This window comes from Ascoidea rubescens (genome assembly GCF_001661345.1).
Source record: "Ascoidea rubescens DSM 1968 unplaced genomic scaffold ASCRUscaffold_5, whole genome shotgun sequence".
Lineage (NCBI taxonomy): Eukaryota > Fungi > Ascomycota > Saccharomycetes > Ascoideales > Ascoideaceae > Ascoidea > Ascoidea rubescens.
The window spans coordinates 958,518-979,824 of record NW_017962917.1 but is presented as its reverse complement, the minus strand read 5'-3'; the positions used below and the strand labels follow the sequence as shown (position 1 = coordinate 979,824).

General features: G+C 32.6%; 9 protein-coding genes across 9 annotated transcripts; 4 read left to right on the top strand and 5 right to left on the bottom strand.

Annotated features, from left to right (window-relative positions):
• Positions 1 to 161: 161 nt before the first annotated feature.
• ASCRUDRAFT_7882 (S1 family peptidase) lies at positions 162 to 2,213 on the top strand (the record flags this gene model as incomplete). Its single annotated transcript, XM_020194298.1, has 1 exon — positions 162 to 2,213. One exon carries the CDS (start codon positions 162 to 164, stop codon positions 2,211 to 2,213), a length of 2,052 nt encoding a protein of 683 aa, XP_020047996.1.
• Positions 2,214 to 2,401: 188 nt separating this feature from the next.
• Positions 2,402 to 5,749, bottom strand: ASCRUDRAFT_70150 (uncharacterized protein; the record flags this gene model as incomplete). The annotated part of the gene is made up of 1 exon (XM_020191750.1): positions 2,402 to 5,749. One exon carries the CDS (start codon positions 5,747 to 5,749, stop codon positions 2,402 to 2,404), a length of 3,348 nt encoding a protein of 1,115 aa, XP_020047995.1.
• A 587-nt stretch (positions 5,750 to 6,336) lies between these two features.
• Positions 6,337 to 7,830, bottom strand: ASCRUDRAFT_85929 (uncharacterized protein; the record flags this gene model as incomplete). Its single annotated transcript, XM_020194910.1, has 2 exons — positions 6,396 to 7,830; positions 6,337 to 6,354 (listed from the first exon to the last, which is right to left on the bottom strand). Exons 1-2 carry the CDS (start codon positions 7,620 to 7,622, stop codon positions 6,337 to 6,339), a joined length of 1,245 nt encoding a protein of 414 aa, XP_020047994.1. The 5' UTR covers positions 7,623 to 7,830.
• A 452-nt stretch (positions 7,831 to 8,282) lies between these two features.
• Positions 8,283 to 9,512, bottom strand: ZNG1 (GTP-dependent zinc transferase; the record flags this gene model as incomplete). The annotated part of the gene is made up of 2 exons (XM_020189673.1): positions 8,283 to 8,629; positions 8,681 to 9,512. Coding segments are annotated over 2 exons (1,179 nt in total), but the record flags the coding sequence as incomplete, so codon positions are not given.
• A 427-nt stretch (positions 9,513 to 9,939) lies between these two features.
• On the top strand, positions 9,940 to 11,523 carry ALG12 (dolichyl-P-Man:Man(7)GlcNAc(2)-PP-dolichol alpha-1,6-mannosyltransferase; the record flags this gene model as incomplete). The annotated part of the gene is made up of 3 exons (XM_020189650.1): positions 9,940 to 10,795; positions 10,838 to 11,140; positions 11,207 to 11,523. Coding segments are annotated over 3 exons (1,476 nt in total), but the record flags the coding sequence as incomplete, so codon positions are not given.
• Positions 11,524 to 12,336: 813 nt separating this feature from the next.
• ASCRUDRAFT_70146 (uncharacterized protein) lies at positions 12,337 to 13,722 on the top strand (the record flags this gene model as incomplete). The annotated part of the gene is made up of 2 exons (XM_020191749.1): positions 12,337 to 12,414; positions 12,484 to 13,722. The coding sequence occupies 2 exons, from the start codon at positions 12,337 to 12,339 to the stop codon at positions 13,720 to 13,722; spliced, it is 1,317 nt and encodes a 438-aa protein (XP_020047991.1).
• A 244-nt stretch (positions 13,723 to 13,966) lies between these two features.
• Positions 13,967 to 17,409, bottom strand: ASCRUDRAFT_144302 (uncharacterized protein). The gene is made up of 2 exons (XM_020189207.1): positions 17,210 to 17,409; positions 13,967 to 17,116 (listed from the first exon to the last, which is right to left on the bottom strand). The coding sequence occupies exons 1-2, from the start codon at positions 17,220 to 17,222 to the stop codon at positions 14,211 to 14,213; spliced, it is 2,919 nt and encodes a 972-aa protein (XP_020047990.1). The 5' UTR covers positions 17,223 to 17,409; the 3' UTR covers positions 13,967 to 14,210.
• Positions 17,410 to 17,596: 187 nt separating this feature from the next.
• On the bottom strand, positions 17,597 to 18,792 carry ASCRUDRAFT_80710 (uncharacterized protein; the record flags this gene model as incomplete). Its single annotated transcript, XM_020194526.1, has 2 exons — positions 17,597 to 18,595; positions 18,679 to 18,792. The coding sequence occupies 2 exons, from the start codon at positions 18,790 to 18,792 to the stop codon at positions 17,597 to 17,599; spliced, it is 1,113 nt and encodes a 370-aa protein (XP_020047989.1).
• A 941-nt stretch (positions 18,793 to 19,733) lies between these two features.
• On the top strand, positions 19,734 to 20,680 carry ASCRUDRAFT_75661 (uncharacterized protein). Its single transcript, XM_020193162.1, has one exon. It carries the CDS (start codon positions 19,973 to 19,975, stop codon positions 20,198 to 20,200), a length of 228 nt encoding a protein of 75 aa, XP_020047988.1. The 5' UTR covers positions 19,734 to 19,972; the 3' UTR covers positions 20,201 to 20,680.
• Positions 20,681 to 21,307: the final 627 nt, after the last annotated feature.

The following is a 21,307-nucleotide window of genomic DNA, read 5'->3' as shown; positions in this document are numbered from 1 at the left end:
CACTTCTGGTTTAAATACGCGACTCTGCGTTGGTGCTGTTTTCGGAAGGTTGGAAGAGCTTCACCAGAGCTGGATGATGGTTCTTTCGCAGCTTAAATAGATGTAAGTCACCTCATCTCTTGTTCTTGCTGCCAGTATTCGCTTAGTGGGCTGCTGTTGCAATGCTGGAACCTCAGTTTAAGTGGGTTTACACACCGGTTACCATCCATCTCACCTCGAAGAATGCTTCTGACATTGGCCAGCAGGCGTTCAACTTGAAGAGAAACAACTACAACTCCCATCCGAAAAATAGCCAGATTCTAAAATATCATGCTATTTCTGGGATCTACTTGGTTTTGCTAGACACCTTTCACTCCAAAAATTTCACTGGTAAAGGCATAAAAGCAACAGCCTCCAAAATTATCGATCAATTTGTTCTCTCCATTGTCAATTTAGGCGATATCTACTACAACTACACAGTCAGATTTGCCTTTAAACTTAATCAAAGCTGTCAAAATCTCAACTCTGGCACTAAAAATGTCTTGAACTGGTACCCTTTAAAGATTTCCTTCATCAAACAGTTGAATGAAAATTTAATTCACTATTTTAATACAAACTTCTTATTTCAAAATTTCACTTTTCTTCCCTTTTATGACTTTGAAAATAATTCAAATTTATCCATAATTAAATTCAAAGCAGCCTCAAACCATATTTTGTCTGATGAAATTTTAAGTTCTTTCAGTGAAATCAATTTTTTTCTAAATTTCACCACAAATAACACCAACCTCAACACCCACAACTCTCAAATAGCAATTCAATCTTGTCCTTTCAGTCTAACTAACCCTTCTTTATTCCTAAATTTCAGCTCATTTTCAAATATAATTTATAACATTAATATTCCCTCAACTAATAACGACAACACATCAATCCCAAGTCCAGACTCCTCCTTATTCGACCAACTAGTTTACTGCAATACTGATTACACTTTGGCTTACCTCTCTGACTTTAGATATCTTGACAACATTAATGGTGGAATAGTCAATCTCATCAATCTGCTGCAAAACAAAAATCCCACAAATGACATTACAACATCAATTGGCTTAATAGCTGGTGCCTTTAAAAAGAAAAATGGCGATGGTGAACTATCTCTTATTATATCATGGTATTCCATACTAAATGTGCTACTAAATTTTGATACATCGTTACACTTATCCTTAACTCATTTCCAAAACACAATTCTTTTTCCAAATGATCTTATAAACAATAATAATAATAAAACACAGGCCAACAAAATGGAATTGATTTATAATTCAATCAATAGAGAAAACAAAATAAAATTTAATAAAAACCTCACTGTCTCAAAAAATATTAAACCAATAACTGTACTAACTAATGATGGCGACTTATTTTGGGGCTCATCAATTATCTTAACTCCCACAGTTATAATTACAAACAACCACGTAATTAACCCATACAACGATCTAACTAAAATTAAAAAAATCAAAATCTGGTTAAATAATATCAATTCCCTATCAAATGATGATTTTCAATTGATTGAATCTCCAATCACCTCTCTAGATTTAATCTTTATTTTTTTGAAAAAACCCTTACCTTCGGATGAATTTCCAACATTGACTATTCACTCAAATGACTATGACTATAATTATAATTATGACCCTGATTTAAAAAATCCTCGAAATCCTTATGAAAAGAACTCCTCTGTGACTTCATATAGCTATGGTTTATTTTTAAATCAAAACTCCTTCATTAACAAAACAAAAATAATCATTAATAACCCACCTTTGATAACTTTAGGTAAATTAAACTTGATTTCATCAATAAATCTTGAACTCTTACTTGATGATAAACCCTTCAATATTAATTTACCTTCTTTACTAATTTCCTCTGCCTCTTGCTTCAACGGCTCTTCTGGAGGTGGAATATTCAATGAAAATGGCCATTTGATTGGAATGATAACTAGCAACGGGAAATTATCAAATAATCAAATTTTAAACAAATTCACTTTAATTATTCCATATCATGCAATAAACCTATCTTTGATTCTAATTGATCAAATCAAAAATTTAAATTTCTCATTCTTCAACTTGAATTTAAATTATAACCTTAAATTCACTCAAAAACAATTAACTTTTATAAATAACAAAATGAAAAAATTGTGGAACCTTGAGCAAGATGATACAGATATCTTTGTAGACCCAAATGCAAAATTATAATTTCCTAAAAAGAAATAAAAATAAAAAAACAGAGACGAAAAGCAATCTTAAAAATTTAATTATATCGGAAAATAACTATATTATAGTATCAAAAGGATGATTAAAAGCAAAAGAAATAGTCAAACTACTCTATATACTAGTAAAAATTTAATAAATCAAAACACTTTTGTAAATTTATCACCATGCTTTCAATTAAACAAGTTCATCTTTAAACTTTTTGAAGCCAGATTTTCAAACGAATTTTGCTCTGGAAATATTGCATCACTTTTAATTTTGAATCTTGATCTGGTTCTACTTGTAGGAGGATCAGCTATTCTTGGATCATTTATATTTAATTCTGAAACTTCTTCTGGATTGGCTTCAAAATACTGGCTAGTGATTTTCTTCTTCATTAAACCTTTAGCAATAGGTTTTTTAGTTCTTTTATTTTTTTTCTTAATTTTATTAGCTTTAGTTTTACTATTGTCAATATCATTAGTTTCAATACTCTTTGATTTGTTTTCGGTTTTATTTTTGCTATTTACTTCACTTTGGATATCATTAATTTCGATATTATCACCAGTAGAATTATTATCATTATCATTATCATTATCACCATTAATATTTGTATCAACATTATTATTCATATCACTATTATTATTCGTATCACTATTTTTGTTCTTATCATTATTAATTTTATCAATACCTTTTTCATTCATGTAAAAAACTTCACTTGATTTCTCAAAACTGACCAGCTTAGCTTGAATTTCGATACCTTTCTCCTTATCTTTCTGGAATTGTATTTTATCGATTATCTTTTCAGGAACACCATCGTTATTATCAGTTTGATTGTTAACCTTAAGGTAAGTGTTTTCATCGGTCTCATTATTTTTATGATCCCAAGTGTTTTTTTCAATGTTTTCATTTGTATCTGAATTCTTTTTTTTGCCATAAGAATCAAAAAATTGGGTACGTTGATCGATTATTTTTTCCTGATTTCCGTTAATAGTATTCTCGTTTTGACCATTAAAACTATTAATATTATGGCTAATATTATTGATCTCAATACAATTGACATTAATTTCATGAGATATCTTTTCTTCAATACTGTGATTTAAAATTTCATTAATTTCGGTGGAAATTTTATTATACTGACCATCAATTTGAGTTTTATTGTCTTTCGGAAGCTGTGAATCATATTTTTTATCAATATTGAAGCCATTACTATTATTACTGTCTTGAGGGTTATTCACATTGAGATCATTTTGAATATGGCTGTCATTTTCATTTGCAATATTTCTACGATTGACACTATTTAGTAATCCATAAATTCTAACAATGTTTTTATCAATACTGTCGTCTTTTTGTGAAATTAGAGAAGTGTTGGAATCAACCCGGGCGATTTTTTTATTTTGATGATGATCGGAAGAACTAAGATTTTGAGTATCAACAATTTCAAGCATTTTAGTATTTGAGTCTTTGGATTCATTATTTTGATTTAAATTATCATTATCATCGAAATCAGTAAAAGGAATTTCAAAGCCATTAGTACTCAATGAGTTGATCTCTAAATAATTAGAGGGTGTATCATTATGTAGAAGGCTGTTATTGCTTTGTGAAGAAAGATCATTTCCAATAATTTCATGAGTATTTTGGTCATTGGTATTGTTAAAACGCAGGTTTTCATCATAAAAATCAACTGATGAAAACCGGACTTTGAGCCTGTTAAGCTTTCTCTTTTTCTTCATTGCAATCGAGCGATTCAGCGTTTTAATATTGTTTAGATTTTCTTTATCCTCGAATTCGATTTGATTTGAAGAATCATCAAGTATTGAAGAGTTCTTTACAGTATTGTGATAAGTATTTGAATCTACACTTTCAAGATCACTTTCAGCGGAAGCATCAGAACTGTCATCGCTTATGCTAACATAACCATCATTTAGATTTTCAATATTATCATTATGCCGAGTATCCCAATATTGTAAAACAGGAGTCAGAGAATTAGAAGAACCCATACTTAATACAAAATCTGGAGAAGAAGATTTTGCTAAAGAAGGAGAAAGAGAAAGGGAAGAAGAAAGCGTAGCTATTTTTCTTTTCTTTGTGTCTACTCTTTTAAGTGGATTCTTTATATTAACTATTTTTGACCTGTTTTTTTTACTTTTGGTATTTATTTTGTTTATATTATTTGAAATTTTTTGTTTTTCTTTATTTTTTGGTGTGTTAGTCTTTTCATTCTTATTATTAATAATTTTTTTTGTTTTTGTAAATTTTTTTGTCAGATAATTATTTTTAAAATCTTGGTAATAATTTTTACAGCTTAAAGCTTGTTTATAAGCTAGTAGTAGAGATTGGTTTAAATATTTTTGTTTGCGATTTTGAGCAGTTTCAAGAAAACTTTCAATTTTTATTATTTCATCATTAATGAATCTTTTCGTTAAAAACCGAAGTTGTGATTCATTACACCAATAATATGAAATATCAGAAAGCATTACAATTGGAATCAAGATTGCATCTGGAAAATTAGGGTCAACAAATTTAGATTTTTTTTCCAAAACATTTTTTGGAATATCGCATAGAGGCAAAACATAAGCAGGCCAATCAGGAAAACAGGGAATTGAAGCTAATATTAAATCTTCAGGTTTAAATGTTGAACCGTATGTAATTTTGTTCTGTGATGGACTGTTGCTTGAATGAATGAATTTTTTTGTTAGAGATCTTGTTAATTTTCTATGAGAATTTCTTTCAAGTTTTTCGGATAACTGAATTAATTTTAAATTTGCGGGTGTATTTGAAAATTGGAGAAGTGAATGTTTATATTTTTTTAGAATATTATCATCTAAAGGGCTTTTATCATTTAAAAAAGCAATTTGGCTATTTTGATTGTTATTGCTACGTGAGTTATTATCAAGCTCATGATGGCCATCATAGTCACTTGGATTATCTGATTTATCAGTATCATCGACCTCTATCATAAATTGATGGTTATTTTCAATCAGCTGGTTATTTAGCTGAGGATTTTGTGTCAAAAGAAGTAATTGATTTTCTGGAACTATGATTTTAGTATTCGGATAGATATCATCGAGGTCCTTTTTTTTTCGTTTGATAAGATCAAGCAGATTATCGCGTTCAAGTGAGGACATTGAATTTGATTTGAAAGGGGATGATAAGTATGGGGAGATGTTGAAATGCGAATTGTCAGGTTCATTAATATTATCGTTGTTATTTTGATTTATTTTGCTTTTGTTATTACTTTCTGTATTGCTTTCTGCATTGCTTTCTGTATTGTGTTTTTGATTTTTAGGATTTTCAGTTATTTCTGTACAATTTTCTGGTGTATTTGTAAGAAAATGAGTGCAAGTGAGGTCAAATTGAAAAGTGTTATTTTTCAAGAAATCTGCTACGTATAGTCTTATAGTTGATAGATTTTCTGTTATTAGATTATTTGAGATCAACAAATTGTGTAAGATTTTATTGTTATTTTGGATTTCATTTTCAAGCAGAGCAATTTTGGTCAAGGAGGAAGTTAATTTTGATTTGAATTCTTCAGTAATCATATCGGGTATATTACAAGTTCAATCATGTATATACATATACAGATACATATGGATATATCTGGTGTAAAATTGAAGACAAAACGGTGGGTTGTAGCTCAATAAAAGGCAATTAGAATAGATTATGCAAAGCCAAGTTAAGTTCCGACTAAATACTAATTATATCAGCTTCTGTTTTGAGAAATATCACGTGCCTTAGTTCGGATGATCTGCGACGCCACTTATTTTTATTCGGAAAATACGTAAAAGTAAACAAAGCAAACGCCAAAAAGACGAGTATTATATAGAAGAGAAACAGCCCAGGATAGTATGACAAGAAAGAGGTTACAAAAACAGTAAAAATATGACAGGAGAAGACAAAAAAGAAGAGTACCAAAGAAAAAAGAAATAAAGGTGAAGGAAGAGCGAGAAAAAATAGATAATAAACAGGGAGTTATCGAAAAAATCCATTAAATCACATCCAGTTGTGATTGAGAGACAGGTTGTCTTGCAATTGCAACTGATTATTGTTTTGATTGTTGTTATTATTATTACTGTTGTTGTTGTTGTTGTTGTTGTTGTTGCTGCTGCTGCTGTTGTTGTTGTTATTATTATTTTGGGCTATGTTGCTGTTGTTATTTGAAGTAATTTTATGATCATTTTTGATTACTTGTAGCAAAGAGCTATATAGGTTATTTAGTTCATTCAAGTCTAATACTGAATCAGGCCTTAGCGTGTAGATTAGTTGTCTAAAGCTTTGAGTTTTAACAATTTGAATGGGTAGTCTGTTTTCAGTTAAAAATTTCATTATGTTTTTATGAAATTTCATTTGGGTGTACTCAGTGTTATCGAATTCTTTTGAATCGATGACAGTGTTTCCGTTGCTTGTGGTTCCAAGACTTAATGGGCCATTATAGCTGTTTGAGTTATTGATTATATTTGAATTTTGGTGGCTAAGAATATTGTTATTGTTATTGTTGTTATTGTTATTGTTGAGGTTAAGGTTATTGTTATTATTGTTGCTGAGACTGTTTAAATTGTTATTGCTACTATTGTTTAGGTTGTTATTGGTGTTATTCAGATTATTGAGGTTGTTGTTTGTGAGATTGTTAATTAGAGTGTTACTGAAATCGCCAGTGTTGACCACAGTTCTCCGAGGATTCATTGATTCTTTTGTAATTTTATGAGTTTTCAAATGCTCGCATAGCTTTTTAGGAGAGCCTTTATCACTTGGTAGCCTGGCGATAAGCTTCAGACATTCATCACAGGTAGCAATGTTTGGGTTCTCAGGGTCCTGGACAAACCAGTTCCAGACCCAGCTCTTCTTCTTTGCACCGAATCTTTGACCTGGTCTATTAACTCTAGTTCTGTGGTGAGTTTGAGGAGAATTGTTGATATTGTTGATGTTGTTGAGATTTGAATTTGAGATTTTAGTCAAGCTTGTATTTATATTTTGATTTGAGTTGAGACCGGAATTGAGATTTGTAGTTGAGCCGTTATTAGTATTACCATTTGTCATGGGATTGTGTATAGTTGGATTCAAATCCAGATTAAGACTTGCTGAAAGAGGTCTTTCCACATTGTTTAGTGAGTTGATAGCCATTAAGGAGGTTGACATTAGAGAATTTGGAGAGTTGTTATCACTGGAACTACTTTTGATGATGACCCCTGAGTTACCATTGTTGCTATTATTGTTGGCATTGTTGGTGTTATTGTTGCTTCCATTGGCGTTGCCATTATTGGAGTCAGTGGGAGAGTGGTAAGCTGGATGCAGTTGGTTTGGCTCCTGGTTGTAATTGACTACGTTTGGAACCGATTGAACAGATTGAGTATAGCTTTGTAAAGCACTGAAAGTGGAATCAATTTCTTTTGAATTCATTAGTGGTTCTAATGACATTCTGATCAACAGAAGGAAATAACTAACAATCGACAATTGAAAATGGAAATGGGACTTTGAAAATCGGCAATTAATAAGTGGAAGCAAATAATTGGAAGAAAACAATAAGCAATAACGTCTAATTTAAAATAAAATATTCGACTATTCTTTAATTTATTTATTTATTTATTTATTGATTTATTTATTCTTTTTTTTTTTTCAACGTGAGGAAGGGAAATAGACTTAAACTAATCAGTAGATAAAATAAACTTGGAAACAAAAAACAAAACCGGGGGTTGGAACAAATTTATAGAAACAACCGGTAAAAGAGCCAGTGTGAACCGGCCAGCAACGCAGAAAGTGAAGCAGACCGTGACCCTGGTTCAGTCGGCAGCCAATCAACGCGCCGCAGACGCAGAGAGCGCATGAGAGTAACCGCATATGTGGCGGACGGAAAGAGGCTGCTGCAGCCACGTGCAAATACAAATACGGATTAACTCGGACCTATCTCGAGAGTTGCCAGAGACCGCATTCCGACAAGCCCCCTGGAAAGACAACGTCTCGTGTGTGAGGGGAGTCTGAGCACGCCGAACATGTGCCGTGGCCCTGTATAGACGGAACGTGTTGCTTGTCTCACACAACGCCGACAGTACCGGCACTAACGCCCTCGATGTCCGAGCAGAACCGCAAGAACTCTGCTTTTAATGCGTCTTTCCGGAGGCTTCTCCCAATAAACACCAACTTACTTCGGTCAAACACAGCACCACCGTTGCTGTCGTCGCTGAAGGCGTCTGTGATCTCGTACGTGTCTCGTACACCCTGTATAATCCGGAACTCACTGCTGCCAACCAACAACCCCTTCAATCTGTGTATCTCAACGCTTTTGCCAGCAACGTCGTTTTCCCACAACACGTGCTGAACAAACAGCTCGACTTTGTTCAAATTACCAGCCGACAAGTCGAAGCTGCCGAAACTGAGCGTTTGGGTTTCGATACTACTGCTGTGGTGAAAGTGAAAGTTGCCCTCGTCTCCGTGGTCGGCGTACACAGAACGAAAAAAGCGGTCGATCTTTGTTGCACTACCCTCGCTATCAGCTCCGCATTTGTTCGTTATTCGTGTGGAAAAGGCGTCCAAGCTCAAGATCCGTTCCGTATCAAGCTCGGCGTACTGCGTTTCGTAGACCGGCGCAACGGTGTTAATGCTCCGGATGTGGGCGTAGATTTCGTCTCTCTGGGCTGGCGAAACGAGATCGGCCTTGTTGAGCAAAAGTACGTCGGCCATTGCGATCTGCAAATGTGCGATGGTGATGTTTTCTTTCCTCTCTTTCTTCTTTTCCTTCTTTTCCTTCTTTTCCTTCTCTTCTTCGTTGTGATCAACGTAGAGAGAGCTTTTCTCCTTGTAGCGATACTCTTCTTTGTCTTCAGTCAAATTCCTGATAATGTTCTTCCCGTCCAACACTGTAATGATTCCATCAATGTATACATTCGACTTCATTCCTTCGTCCAACCAAAACATCTTGATAATTGGTCCGGGATCTGCCAATCCACTTGTTTCTAACAAGATATAATCGATCTTTCCTATTGATTTATCAATCAAGTTTTCTATCGCTGTGACCCCATTGTCCTTGACCGAACAGCACAAGCATCCATTGCCTATCTCTAGCCATTCCTCGTAGATTTTTTCTCCCTGGGAGTTCTTGTTATCTTTGACAATTATTGATTTCTCAATCTCTTTCGAGTCCCCAAACTCATTTAATATTATTGCAAACTTCTTCTTGCCCTTTCTACCTATTTTCTCTAGTAACGTAGACTTTCCTGATCCCAAATATCCTGTGATTATGCTAATTGGAACCTTTCTTCTATCCGAGCTGATAAAGTCAACTTCATCGCCATCACCATTTGTATTGGCGGTTCTGTTTGGCTTGTGTTTACTGGGAGGAACTAAATCATAGTTGACAACATATTCGTCCTTCAATTCTTCTTCTCCAGTAACTAGTTCTGGTATTTCGTCAAATTCGTCAAAATTGTCCAAACCACTCATTTTGTTTTCTTCTTTTTGTTAAATATCAGCTGGAAAAAACAAAAAAGTATCTTTTTATTTTCACCGCGGATGTTCCGCATTTTTTAATTTCAATTTCAATTTTAAATTTACAACTTATCTCAAAATTATATATCCAATTCTCAATATCCTTATCTTTATAGTCTAGATTTCAATTCCAATCCTTAAAATCAACTCCAATTACTTGCTTTCTTAATCACTCATTCACCCTACACAATCTTCCACTCTCTTTGAGCATTAATTCACCACCTGGCTTTTCTTATCATTATCATCATCGAAAATGAAATGGATCATTCATGATACTTTTTTCCTTCTATTTATCTCGTTTGCTTTAATAATCTCTCCCTACTCAAAAGTAGAAGAGAGCTTCAATACCCAGGCCATCTACGACTTACTAAATTTCAATACAAACAGATTCAACTTTGATCATTTTCAATTTCCTGGTGTCGTCCCAAGAACCTTTATCGGCTCAATCTTAATCTCTTTGCTTTCAAAGCCTTTTCAAAATCTCCTACTAAACCACCCTCTTTCCTCCTCTACAACACAATTGGACTTGCAACTCTTTTCACGACTAATTCTAGGTCTTCTAAACTCGTTATCCATTTTTCAAATTAGAAACTCTTTATCCAGAAAATCACATCAATTAGCAAACTGGTACTGTCTTTTACAATTCACACAGTTCCATCTTCCTTACTACTCAACAAGATTCTTACCAAACTTCATCGCTTTACCCTTTGTTAACTACTCAATTTCTCTAATAATTGACAAAAAATACTCACTTGCCTTGTTTCTACTATCCTTCATAGGCATCATCTTTAGAGTAGAAATCGTCGCCTTTGCTGCCTCCTTATCCTTTGTCCTAGTATTTGTCTATCCATTCATATCACTCAGAAATGCTCTCATTTATCATTTATCAGGTTTCATTGCTAGCGTCCTATTGTCCTCGATAATAGACTCCTACTTTTGGAATGTTATTCCCATGATACCTGAACTAATAAGCTTGATATTCAATGTCCTTGAGGGAAACTCAAAATTATGGGGCGTTGAACCTTTTCTAGCCTATTTTTATAAATATTTACCTAAAATCTTTTTCCCTCCCACAGTATTAATCCTATCAATTCTAGGCCTATACAAAAGTGGTCCTATTACTAAAAAACAAGACCAAGACCAAGACCAAGATCAAAATATGATTAGAATCTTAGGTTTATCCTCGTTTCTATTCATCCTAATAATGTCGACTCAAGGCCATAAAGAATGGAGATTCATTATCTATACAATTCCTTGCCTAACTATAGCAGCAGCTAATGGAATTAACAACTACTCCAAATTCAATGGAATAAAATATCTAACAATCATTGGCATCCTCTTATCATTTTCATTTTCTTTAATCAACATCTACATCTCATCGCTAAACTATCCCGGAGGACATGCCTTGCAAGAACTTAACCAATTTATATTAAACAAATATAATCATAATCATAGTCATAATCATAATCATAATCATTCTAAAAGCACCCATGACACTTATCAAACAAATCAAGATATAGTAGTCCATATGGATGTTTACCCATGCATGACTGGAATCACCAAATTTGGCTACCTAAGACAAGACAAATTTCCAAAAGGCGTTAATTTGACTTATGATAAAACAGAAAATTTTACGAAATTAAATGAAATCTGGCCAACATTTGACTATTACATCACTAACATTAATATCGATTCAAACTTCCTTGCCAAAAATGCCAAAAATATAAACATTAACAATACTACGAACATAAATTTTGAAAATTGGAAACTAATAAAATCAATTGAGGCATTCAATGGGATAAATACTAATCAAATCAAGAAAACACTCTTTGAGGAAAAAAAACTAAAAGAAGACAATATAATCGATAGGTTTTTCGATATTACAATCGATTTGGCGCTTGAAATAATTAAAACTAAAAACATCAGCCCCATAGTTGATTTTTTGAATAAACATATAAACATGTCACCTTTGGTTTACATTTACGAGAAACAAAAGCCTCAACAGACCACACTTGACATACAAACCTGATACACAATGCTGGTAAGCAGCATTTCAGCACCAGAACCTAAACAGAGACCCCAGCAGTGAAACAGCAGCTGTTTTCAACGACATTTGTGAACTGCAACGACATTGCAGGCCACTACTCTGATCTCAGTAGCATTCAGTAAATAATCCAGCAAAAAGCGTAAAACCAAACACTTCCCAATCCGCAAGTTTTCGTCGCACCGGTCTTCAGCCAATCAGCGCATGCACTATTTTCGCTACCTGGAATTTCCGCGGACATGTTATTTCTGCATTAGGTCGATCAAAACGCGAACAATATATGTATTTTTTCGAGAAAAACACAGAAAAGTAAACACCAAAAAAACCAAACAAGCAAAGGAAAGAAACAACTGCCGGAAATTTCTACTTCAATCCATGATTGACACTGAAAACTCTCCTCAGAGAGACATCGAGAGCTATTTCTACTGTTTATTGCTGTATTTCATCATCTAATTGTTGGAAACGAAAAGATCCTGCCCATTTCAATCTTGTGTTTCATAAGGCTAAGTCACTTTCAACCCCTAAAGTCAAAGAACTTGGTTCTTTATTTACCTATCTTTCCAGCGATTGTTATTTACTCATTTAGCTTATTGGTTAGAAGTAAATATGGTTTCTGTTTCTTTCAATTCTGGTGATCTTGTTGTACCTGTTAAAACTCCTGGTTATTCAGACTGGCCCTGTTTTGTATGTCTCGTTCTTAGAAGTTTTTTTTTTACCTTATATAACTAACTGTATTCCATGCTCTTCTACTAGATTTGTCCTGAAGACCAATTACCTCAGGATTTTCTTGATGAAAAGCCCAAAAAATTAGATATGGTTTCAATTACATTTATTGGCGAACCGACTTATCTATGGGTTTCGGCCTCTGGTTTGAAACATTTATCGAAGAAAGATGTCAGAACTTATTTAAACAAGTATAGTCTGTCCAAACAAAAAAGGTTATCAAACATCAATTCAAGATTTCCAAAAGAGTTAGTTAGAGCTTATGAGATTGCTTTAAGCTCAAAAAATTTATCCCATTATTTAGATAATTATTGTTCAGATAAATCAGAAGATTCTGATTTTGAATTAATAAATGATGAAAGTAAAAGTGAAAGTGATATTGAGTTAGTTGGTGCTCACAAGTTGACTAAATCTGATAATCTAAGAAATTTGTCAAGATCTACCAAGCCAAGGTCTTCAATTTCAAGTAGAATCTCAAAGTATTCAAGAACTATACAAAAGAAAAAAGTACCTACAAAAATTCATAAAAGAGCTCAAAGATTAAAGAAATCAAATAGTTTAAATGGATCAGTCGAATCCATCGACTCAACTGACTCGATCGAATTAATTGTACCAACTGACTCAACTGTAATTGAAATTGACGATACTGATGATGATAATAATTCTAAACAAAAGAATGATAACGATTTTATTGAAATAGTAGAACCTGCTCAAAAAGACGAAAAACAATATACTAAAGAAAAGAACATTACGAGTGATATATCCACCAATCTTAGTGATGTCAGTGATGACAATCATAACGAAAATAAACAAAAGAATATAAAAATTACCAATTCAAGAATTCTGACACCATCCAAAACTGTGTTAGATTTAAACAATTCATCTTTTGCGTCTGAGCAGAGTCTGGCAATAGAACAAATCAAGGCTTTAAAAACACCCTCTCAAAATATCATTGACTCCTTAAATAGATCCTTTGAGTTAACAAGAAGTTCTAGATATAGAAATAAAATGAGGGAATTAGAAAGAAAAACTTCTGATGTTAATTCTGAGACAAGTGTAATAATTGATATTGATGAAGATGGAAAGGCAAAAGAAAAAGAAAAGGAAAAGGAAAAGGAAATAGAAAAAGAAAGTCAATCAGTTTTAAAAGACAATAATCAAACCAATAAGGGGTACCATCAACTAAGAAAAACTCAAACTCGATTATCTTCAAAAGAATCAGATACTTCTCAGGATTATTTGATCTTATCTGGTTCAGATTCAGAATAGTATATAATTATCGAGGATCTGCAGATTACAAGTTTTTTTCTTGTCTATTAATGAAACAAAAAAACAAAAAAACAAAAATTAATTGCTATTTTTTTTAATTTTTTAATTTTTTAATTTTTTTAATTATTTAATTAATTAATTTTTTCTCTTTTCTATTTCTTATTTTTTATTTTTTATTTTTTATTTTCTGTTTTATAATTTATAATTTTTTTATTTCTTTTGGTTTGACATATTTGTTTTTATTGTATTTCCTGTTATATTGAATTCTTATCAAAATCTTTCATATAAAATATATTGTTTGTTTTTTTCTTTTGATTTCACTCTGTCTTAACTTCATTTTATTAGATATTGCTTCGGTCTCTTTTAATATTTTTTGAGTTTAATTTGGATTATTCTAAAAAAATAGCGCTTGAAATTTTTTAAAAAATCTCTAAAAAGTTTCTAATATCAGGAATAAAACTGACAGAATTAAAAACCGAAAAGGAAAATTAGCCTCTTAGATCTAAACTTTTATTTTTAACTTCGTCATGATTTTCACTTTGCTTGGTAGGTTCAATTGCATCTTTATTATTAAGATTTTCCGTTTTATCCAATTCTGTTAGTTTTTTCAGTGAATTTTCATTATCTTTTACTGAGGTGAAATGATCACCAAAAAATTCAGTTTTTGAGGCAGATACTTTCAAAGTCTTATTTACTTGACTTGTACCTTCTTGTTTATCATTAGTTTTATTCCTCTCGTCTGATTCTTTGTCCCTTAATCCATTTGTTTTTGGTGATATTTTCTCACCTTCTAAGGTCTCTTTGGTAGGGATTGAAACATCATTATTAGATATTTTTTTTAGAATTGATTTCTCGTCAACACTATCTGTTATTTGTAGCTCAGTGGCGACAGTGGCTATAGATTCATTTTCAGGATTTTGTTTTTGGCTATCAGAACTTTTCAAATTTTTTATTTCCATTATAAATTGTTTCCATTTAACCAAAAGAATTTTGGATTTAAGATGAAACTTGTATGTATCATTCAATTCTAATTCCTTCTTTTGGAGAATTTCTCTTAAAACTTTATATAGTTTTGTACTAGCAAGGTATTCCAAAGTCATGTTGAACTCTTCCAATTCTTTAAAAACAGCAGCTTGTTTTTTCAACTCTTCATCAGTTAAATTAGCTTTTTCGATTAGATTTTTTTGTAATTCAAAACGAAAACCCCAAGCAGTTTTTAATAGTAAATCCTGTTTTTTTCCGCCATTTTTACTAATTTTTTTAGTTTCGATTTTCGATTTTTGTGGCAGAGATATTTTATTATCTTCTGACTTAACAATTTGTTCACTTTGGTGGTTTTTGTTAGCTATTCCATTTTGAGGTTTTCTTTTGTCGTCACCAATTTCTTTCTCGACAATGTTTGTTTTATTTGTGTCTTGAAGATTGGTTCCAGTGTTGTCATTTAATATTTTGGATTTGACCAATCGATCCTTTTTAAGCAAAATTTTAGTTTTTTCTTTTATGGGATGGTTAAAATTTTTATCAATGGGATGAATCAAATCAGAATTATCCTTCTTTTTCTTCTTGATAGTTTTTGTATCTGCAAATTGATTTGTCCTCTTATTTTTAGTGATATTCGAGGCACTTGTAGAATTTGCAACAATTGAAGCACTTGAAGAGCTTGAAGTGCTGGAGGCAGTGGAAGGGAGAGAAGCAGAAGTAGAGGCAGAAGACTCAGACTTGATAGTATTTGACTTTCTTCGTTTTTTAAATTGAACCTCATTTGATGACTCGGAAATCGGAGGACTTAAAGATCTCCTTTTTTTGGAAGGCTCAATTTTGTCCTTTTTATGCAATAAATGTACATCTTTGATTGTTTTATTTCTTTGAAGATTTTCCAATCTCTCAGATTTTAAAGTTACCAGCTTTGTAGACTTTCCAGGAGTTTTTAAATTTAATTCAATTGAAAGTTTTGAAGAAGACATGGACCCAGATCGAGATGAAGTTCTTGATTTTGAATTAGCAACCGACATCTTTCTTTTGCGTGTCTCAGTGGATGCAGATTGATTGATTGTACTACTCAAAGAACCTGAAGATCTTGTGTCATTTTGAAGATCTTTCTTAGAACCATCCTTTGAAGGTTGCTTGAAAGATTGCTTTGAAGATTGTTTTTTTAAATCAAATTTTAATAATTCTTCTTCTCTTTTTATTGACACTTTAGAAATTGTACTAATTTTTTTTCGATTTGAAGCTTTCTCTTTCAGAAAGCCTTTGATATCTTCTTTTTTTATAACTGTCGATGTTTTCAAAGATTTCGATTTAACTTTTTGGTCAAAATTAGATTTAGATGGAAACTTTTGAAAATTTTTCTCTTTTGATAAAATTTCCAGTTTAATTTTTTTTTTTCTTTCTTGCAACTCTTCCTTAAGTTCATTTGATATTTCTGACTCTTCATTTGAATTTCCATATTGATGGTCTTTATCTCGGGATTTATTTTCAATTTTCTTTGATGGGATTTCTACCTGAGTTTTTAAGTTTTTTAGCTCCTGTGTATGTGTATGCTCTGTTTTTATTGTTTTTACATCTTGATAGGATTTGTCTTGATAGTTTTTCTTGGGAGATTGTTCTTTCTCATGATTTTTTTTTCTTTTTTCTAAAACTTCAGAATTTTCTTGCAGTGATTTTTCAATATTGTGATGATTTTCTTTTGTTATTAATATTTCTGAATTTTCTTTAATGTCAAAGTTTTTATTTGTATCGGTGAGCTTTTTTGAGTGCTTATTTCTAGTGTTTTGTTCTAATTGTTCTTTAAAATCTTCGTTTTTTATGATATTATTTTTTACTTTTTCGGTTTTAAGGGAAGTTAATCTCGAACCGTCCAAGCTATCATTGTCGGGTTTTGATTTAGGCGATTCTGTGGTCCCTTTAGTGATGCCACTAGAACGAGGTTTTGAGTTTGATTTAATTTTTTTCTTTATTTGTTTTGATTGAGAGAAGCCAGGTGTGGTGGGAACTTTTTCTGATCTTTGAGACATTGTTTTTGAATTAATTTTTTTCAAAGATTTCGTTGCGGATCTCTCACTATAATCATTGTTGTATCCAGTTTGATCAATTACAGCTTCATCTTTTTCATTAATAGTGTTCCTGGCCGAGGAATGAAGCACCTGGTTACGAAAATCATTAATAGTGGGAATTTTCAAAGCCATATTATATGCTTTGTTTAATTGTTTTCTCAAAGAATGATTGGAAAGTAAAATGCGTTTGTCTTTATGTTTAATTTTTGAATCAGTTAAAATCTCCAATTCTTTAGTGTTTGCCCAATAATAACAGTTATCGTTATAAAATGCAACAAGATAGAGTATTCCCTTCTTTTTGAGACGCTCTTTTAAAACATCTTCGGGACATTCATCTGGTTCTAGGATCTTGGAACAAACAAAAATAAGGCATGTTAGGTTATATATATAAGATAATGGTAAAAATAATTCTATCAGATATAGATATGACATACCATACCAGGCCATGGATCATATCCATCAACCACACATAGGACTCGACTGCCTACTTTAGGAGACCAACTTTCATCTTTGCTCATGGCCAAATCACTCAATTAAAGCATAAAACAGCAAGAAGCTCGGTGCACAAACAATAAACTCGGTGGCAAACGTGGAACTTAATACTTTGGTAGTTCAGCTGTGGGTTTGTAAGGAGATTTCGAAGCAGATGGTGGATTATTTATTGAGGAAATACAAACAGAGGAAAAACAGAAAAAACGGGTAATCTGCAGCACCATGCAAGTCCACAGGAACCCGGTGCTCTGGCTCTGTGAAGTTTCTAAGAAGGGAGAATAAGATGTTTACAGAGAGAAGTGTTTCTTTGGCACTTTCTGAGCACTTGTTCAGTACTTTTTCTTTTTGGTGATGGGAGAGGAGTCTAGAGCGCTGTAGGATGATTCAGTGGATCTGGATGAACGGTTGTATGGATACTGGTTGTAGAAATCAGGAGGCTTGAAGAGAGACGATTTTGCTGGAGAGAGGCTAGGACGTGAGTTGGTAGAATTGTTGAGGGCAGATAGACTTCTTTGTTGAGCTTTTCCTGGAATTTCACCAGCTGTGGTTCCTAGCATCTTTTTGCCAATTTTCTTTCTTTGCAAACTTCTGGCTCCCTTTTTTCTTTGTCTGGCTTTTCTTTTGGAAGTCAAAGGCGACAATGCTGAAACATGGAAATTGGGAATTTGTAATTCTTCGTTTTCTTTTTTAACTGTAATGTGCTGATTTCTGGTATCTGTGTTTTGAGTCTTAAGTTCACCGGAGTTAAATAAAGGACCAAAACTGACATCAGAATTAGCATTGTTATCATTACCATGTGTGGTATTGTTATTGGTATTATTGAAATTTTTATCAGCGTCAGTAGTAGGATTATTATCTTGAATATTTAATGGGTACTCAATTCGTTTGTCCAGGTGTACCAATCCACCAATTTGAAAAATACCATCTTGCATGGTATTTTTTGATTCTTTTTTATCATCCAAAATGAGTATACTTTTTAATAAACATTTGACTGCTATTTCATATTTTTGGATCAGCTGGTATGGTAAATCAATAACTTTTTGTTCAGGAAAATCTTTATAGCTTATGAATTGAGATAAATGAGAATATTTTTTAGCATCTTTGTATGCTTTAATCAAATACTGATCAAATGGTCTGGTTGTCTCCTGAGAATTGAGTACTTTATCGTTTAAGAACAATTCAATCTTAGTGTTTGTTAACAAGGATAGATCGTCTCTTATTGCCCAATAATAAGAGCTATCATGATAAAAGGAAACAAGATAAAGATCATCTCCTATTTTTGGTCTATCTTCAATAATAGCAGTAGGAGCCAATTTGATAGGTATTATCTAATCAACGAAAAAAAAAGGAATGAAAGTTAGTTTATCTTTGATCAAAATAAAAAATAGAATAGATTAAAGACCTCACATACCATTCCAGGACCATCAGGATATCCCTCCACTTTACATAGTACACGACTACCCACTAATGGAATCCAAAAGTCATTCTCAAACTCCTTTTCTTTTTCTATTCTTATTAATTGCATTGAGCTTTTCTCTATCCTGATCAAATTTTTATTGTTTGTATTCTGATTAATACTTTTATTACTAACTGCCTGTTTTGCTATATTCGGATTATCTTTCTGGAGTGTATCAAAATCGTTGAAGACATTTTCAGTCTTGTAAACCGCATTGAAACTGTCGGAGTTGCTTTCACTGTCATTATTTTCATTATTATCTTGATTATTATCTTGATCGTTATTTATCAAAGTGAGATAGTCATTTAAGGATGGGTGCTTCGATGCTTCTTGATAAGCGTTTATTAAAGCCGGATCTTGCTTGTCCAAATCTTCTTTGAAAAAATCATTTATTACTTTGTTTGTAAGTAATTTTAGATTGGACTTGGCTGCCCAGTAATAAGTAGGATCGTTATAAAACACAATTGGATACTTTTTTTGAGCAGATTTCTTTGGTTGGTCTTTTAGGATATGAGAGGGAACGTTTTCTAGGGGAAGTATCTTAGTTGGTGAAATAAATTGATATGTAAATAACTAGTTAGTGATGTGCTGAAAACAATTCATTGCCAAAATAACATACAATCGAAGGCCAGGCGCAAAATCCAGGGACCCTGCAAAGAACTCTGTCGCCACTGTGTGGATCCCAGTTATACCTTCTTCCGAACATCACAGGAGAACATAAAGCAGCACAACAATAAAAAACAATAGAGCAAGAGCCCAGAAATATAAAATATCTCTGCTTATATCAATGCAAAACAATCAACAGTCAGAAAAACAAACATCCAAGTCGTTCAACATACATACAGGTAAATGCAGATGTCTGCAGATAAGCAAAACCAGCATTACGGGTGCAAGCATATGTCCTGTCCACTTTTTTGGCTCTCGAAGGCTCCATTTTGGTGTTGTATTTATGTACATACAACCCTGCAGGTGATGTGCTTCTGTGTGCACTATATATAAGAGCTGGGCATGAAAGCACCAGTTCCCATACTGCAAAGCAGCTTGTTCAAAAGATTTTGCTCTACATAATGGAGGATTTTAATTGTGTGACCGATGCCATCCAATGGAAAATTCTCTTAAAACTTACACGTAGAATCCATGGATGGCAGATCAAAAAGACATTATTAAAAAAATCAATTGCCGGCTCACCCAAAAGGTTTTTACAATTAATTGAATCCGAAGACACACAAGACGTCGAAATCGGATTTTGATGCCTCCTCAAGAACTATACCTAGCTCCAATTAAAAGCAAAATAAAGCGTGCTTTAAAACGTCTTTTAAAAAAGAAATCTGAAACCCAATTAGATAATACTGAAGAAGGCACCGGTACTGCAGCTGGTAATGCCAATGAAAATGGTAATAACAATATTACTAATGGAGTCGCTAACGGTAATCGAGCTGGTAATCGAATGGGTAAATATGGATTTATTTCCCATTAAAGCTCTTAACGAATTTAGTCGCATGCTAGGTTTTCGGAGCTTTAATGCGCTATCCTTGTACTTATTTCTTCAAACTAAAATGGCCCTTCTTCTAGAAGTGAATCCAAACCAATTTATGATATTTAAAATTATTCCAGGCAATTATCCACATCTTGAAATTGACCAATCAAATCCAACAATAACATTTAGTTGTCCTGGTCAAACTCCAACGAATGTCGAATTCAAACAGGCGTCATAATTGATCTCCTTTAAACTTATCTAAATGTGATAATATTCGATGAAATGTTTTCCAATAAATGTGTTCCTATAGCTTGTCCAGCAAAAGTGAATAGTATTGAGTATACTCGTGTATATTTCAAAGTGCTTGAAATTGCCGAAATCCTTAAGACAATTTGGGGAAAAGCCTCCATCATCAATTGGCTTGATGAGGCCTTTGAACATTTCATCTCAAAGTTTTTTTCGTTCAAAAACAAATTAAAAATCTGCCGCCATCAATTCAAAACTGCTGAAACAGCTGATGAGCTTTTAAACAGAGTGTAGGTAACTGCCACCGATATTCAAGCACTTAGCAAATTTTTGCTAGAAAATTTCCATAGTTTGAAAGAGGATTTAGAACTAGTCATGAATCACCTAACAGGTTATGACTGACTCTGCCTAATTGATAGTTTCAGTTTGAATTTTTGGGTGTCGATTGAGCCAAATCCTAAAATGGCAATTGCCAAAAATTTGATGGAAATCAACAAGCGACAAAGAGTATATTTATCAAAGAAATTCAATTATAATAATTTCAAAATTGAATTCAAAGAATCGGGACTTTATGAAGTTTTTGATCTTTTAATTGGAAATGAGATTAAATCTTTTTCTTGAAATATATTGTGTCCGTAATAGAAATTCTAAGCACCATAGTAAATTTTTTTTCTATGCTTATTTTTATTATTAACTATTATTTTGTTTATTTTTTTTTTTGATTTAATTTTTTTTTATTTTGTTATTATTTTTATATATATTTTTAATACTTCTATACAAATATATATTAAAAAAGAATTAAACCGAGAAAATGATTGTCCTTAATATTGATATTTTGAACAACAGATTAATTTTGAAAAT

Excerpts from the sequence above, each read along its gene's own strand:
- ASCRUDRAFT_75661 (XM_020193162.1), top strand. The coding sequence starts at position 19,973 with ATGCCTCCTCAAGAACTATACCTAGCTCCAATTAAAAGCAAAATAAAG.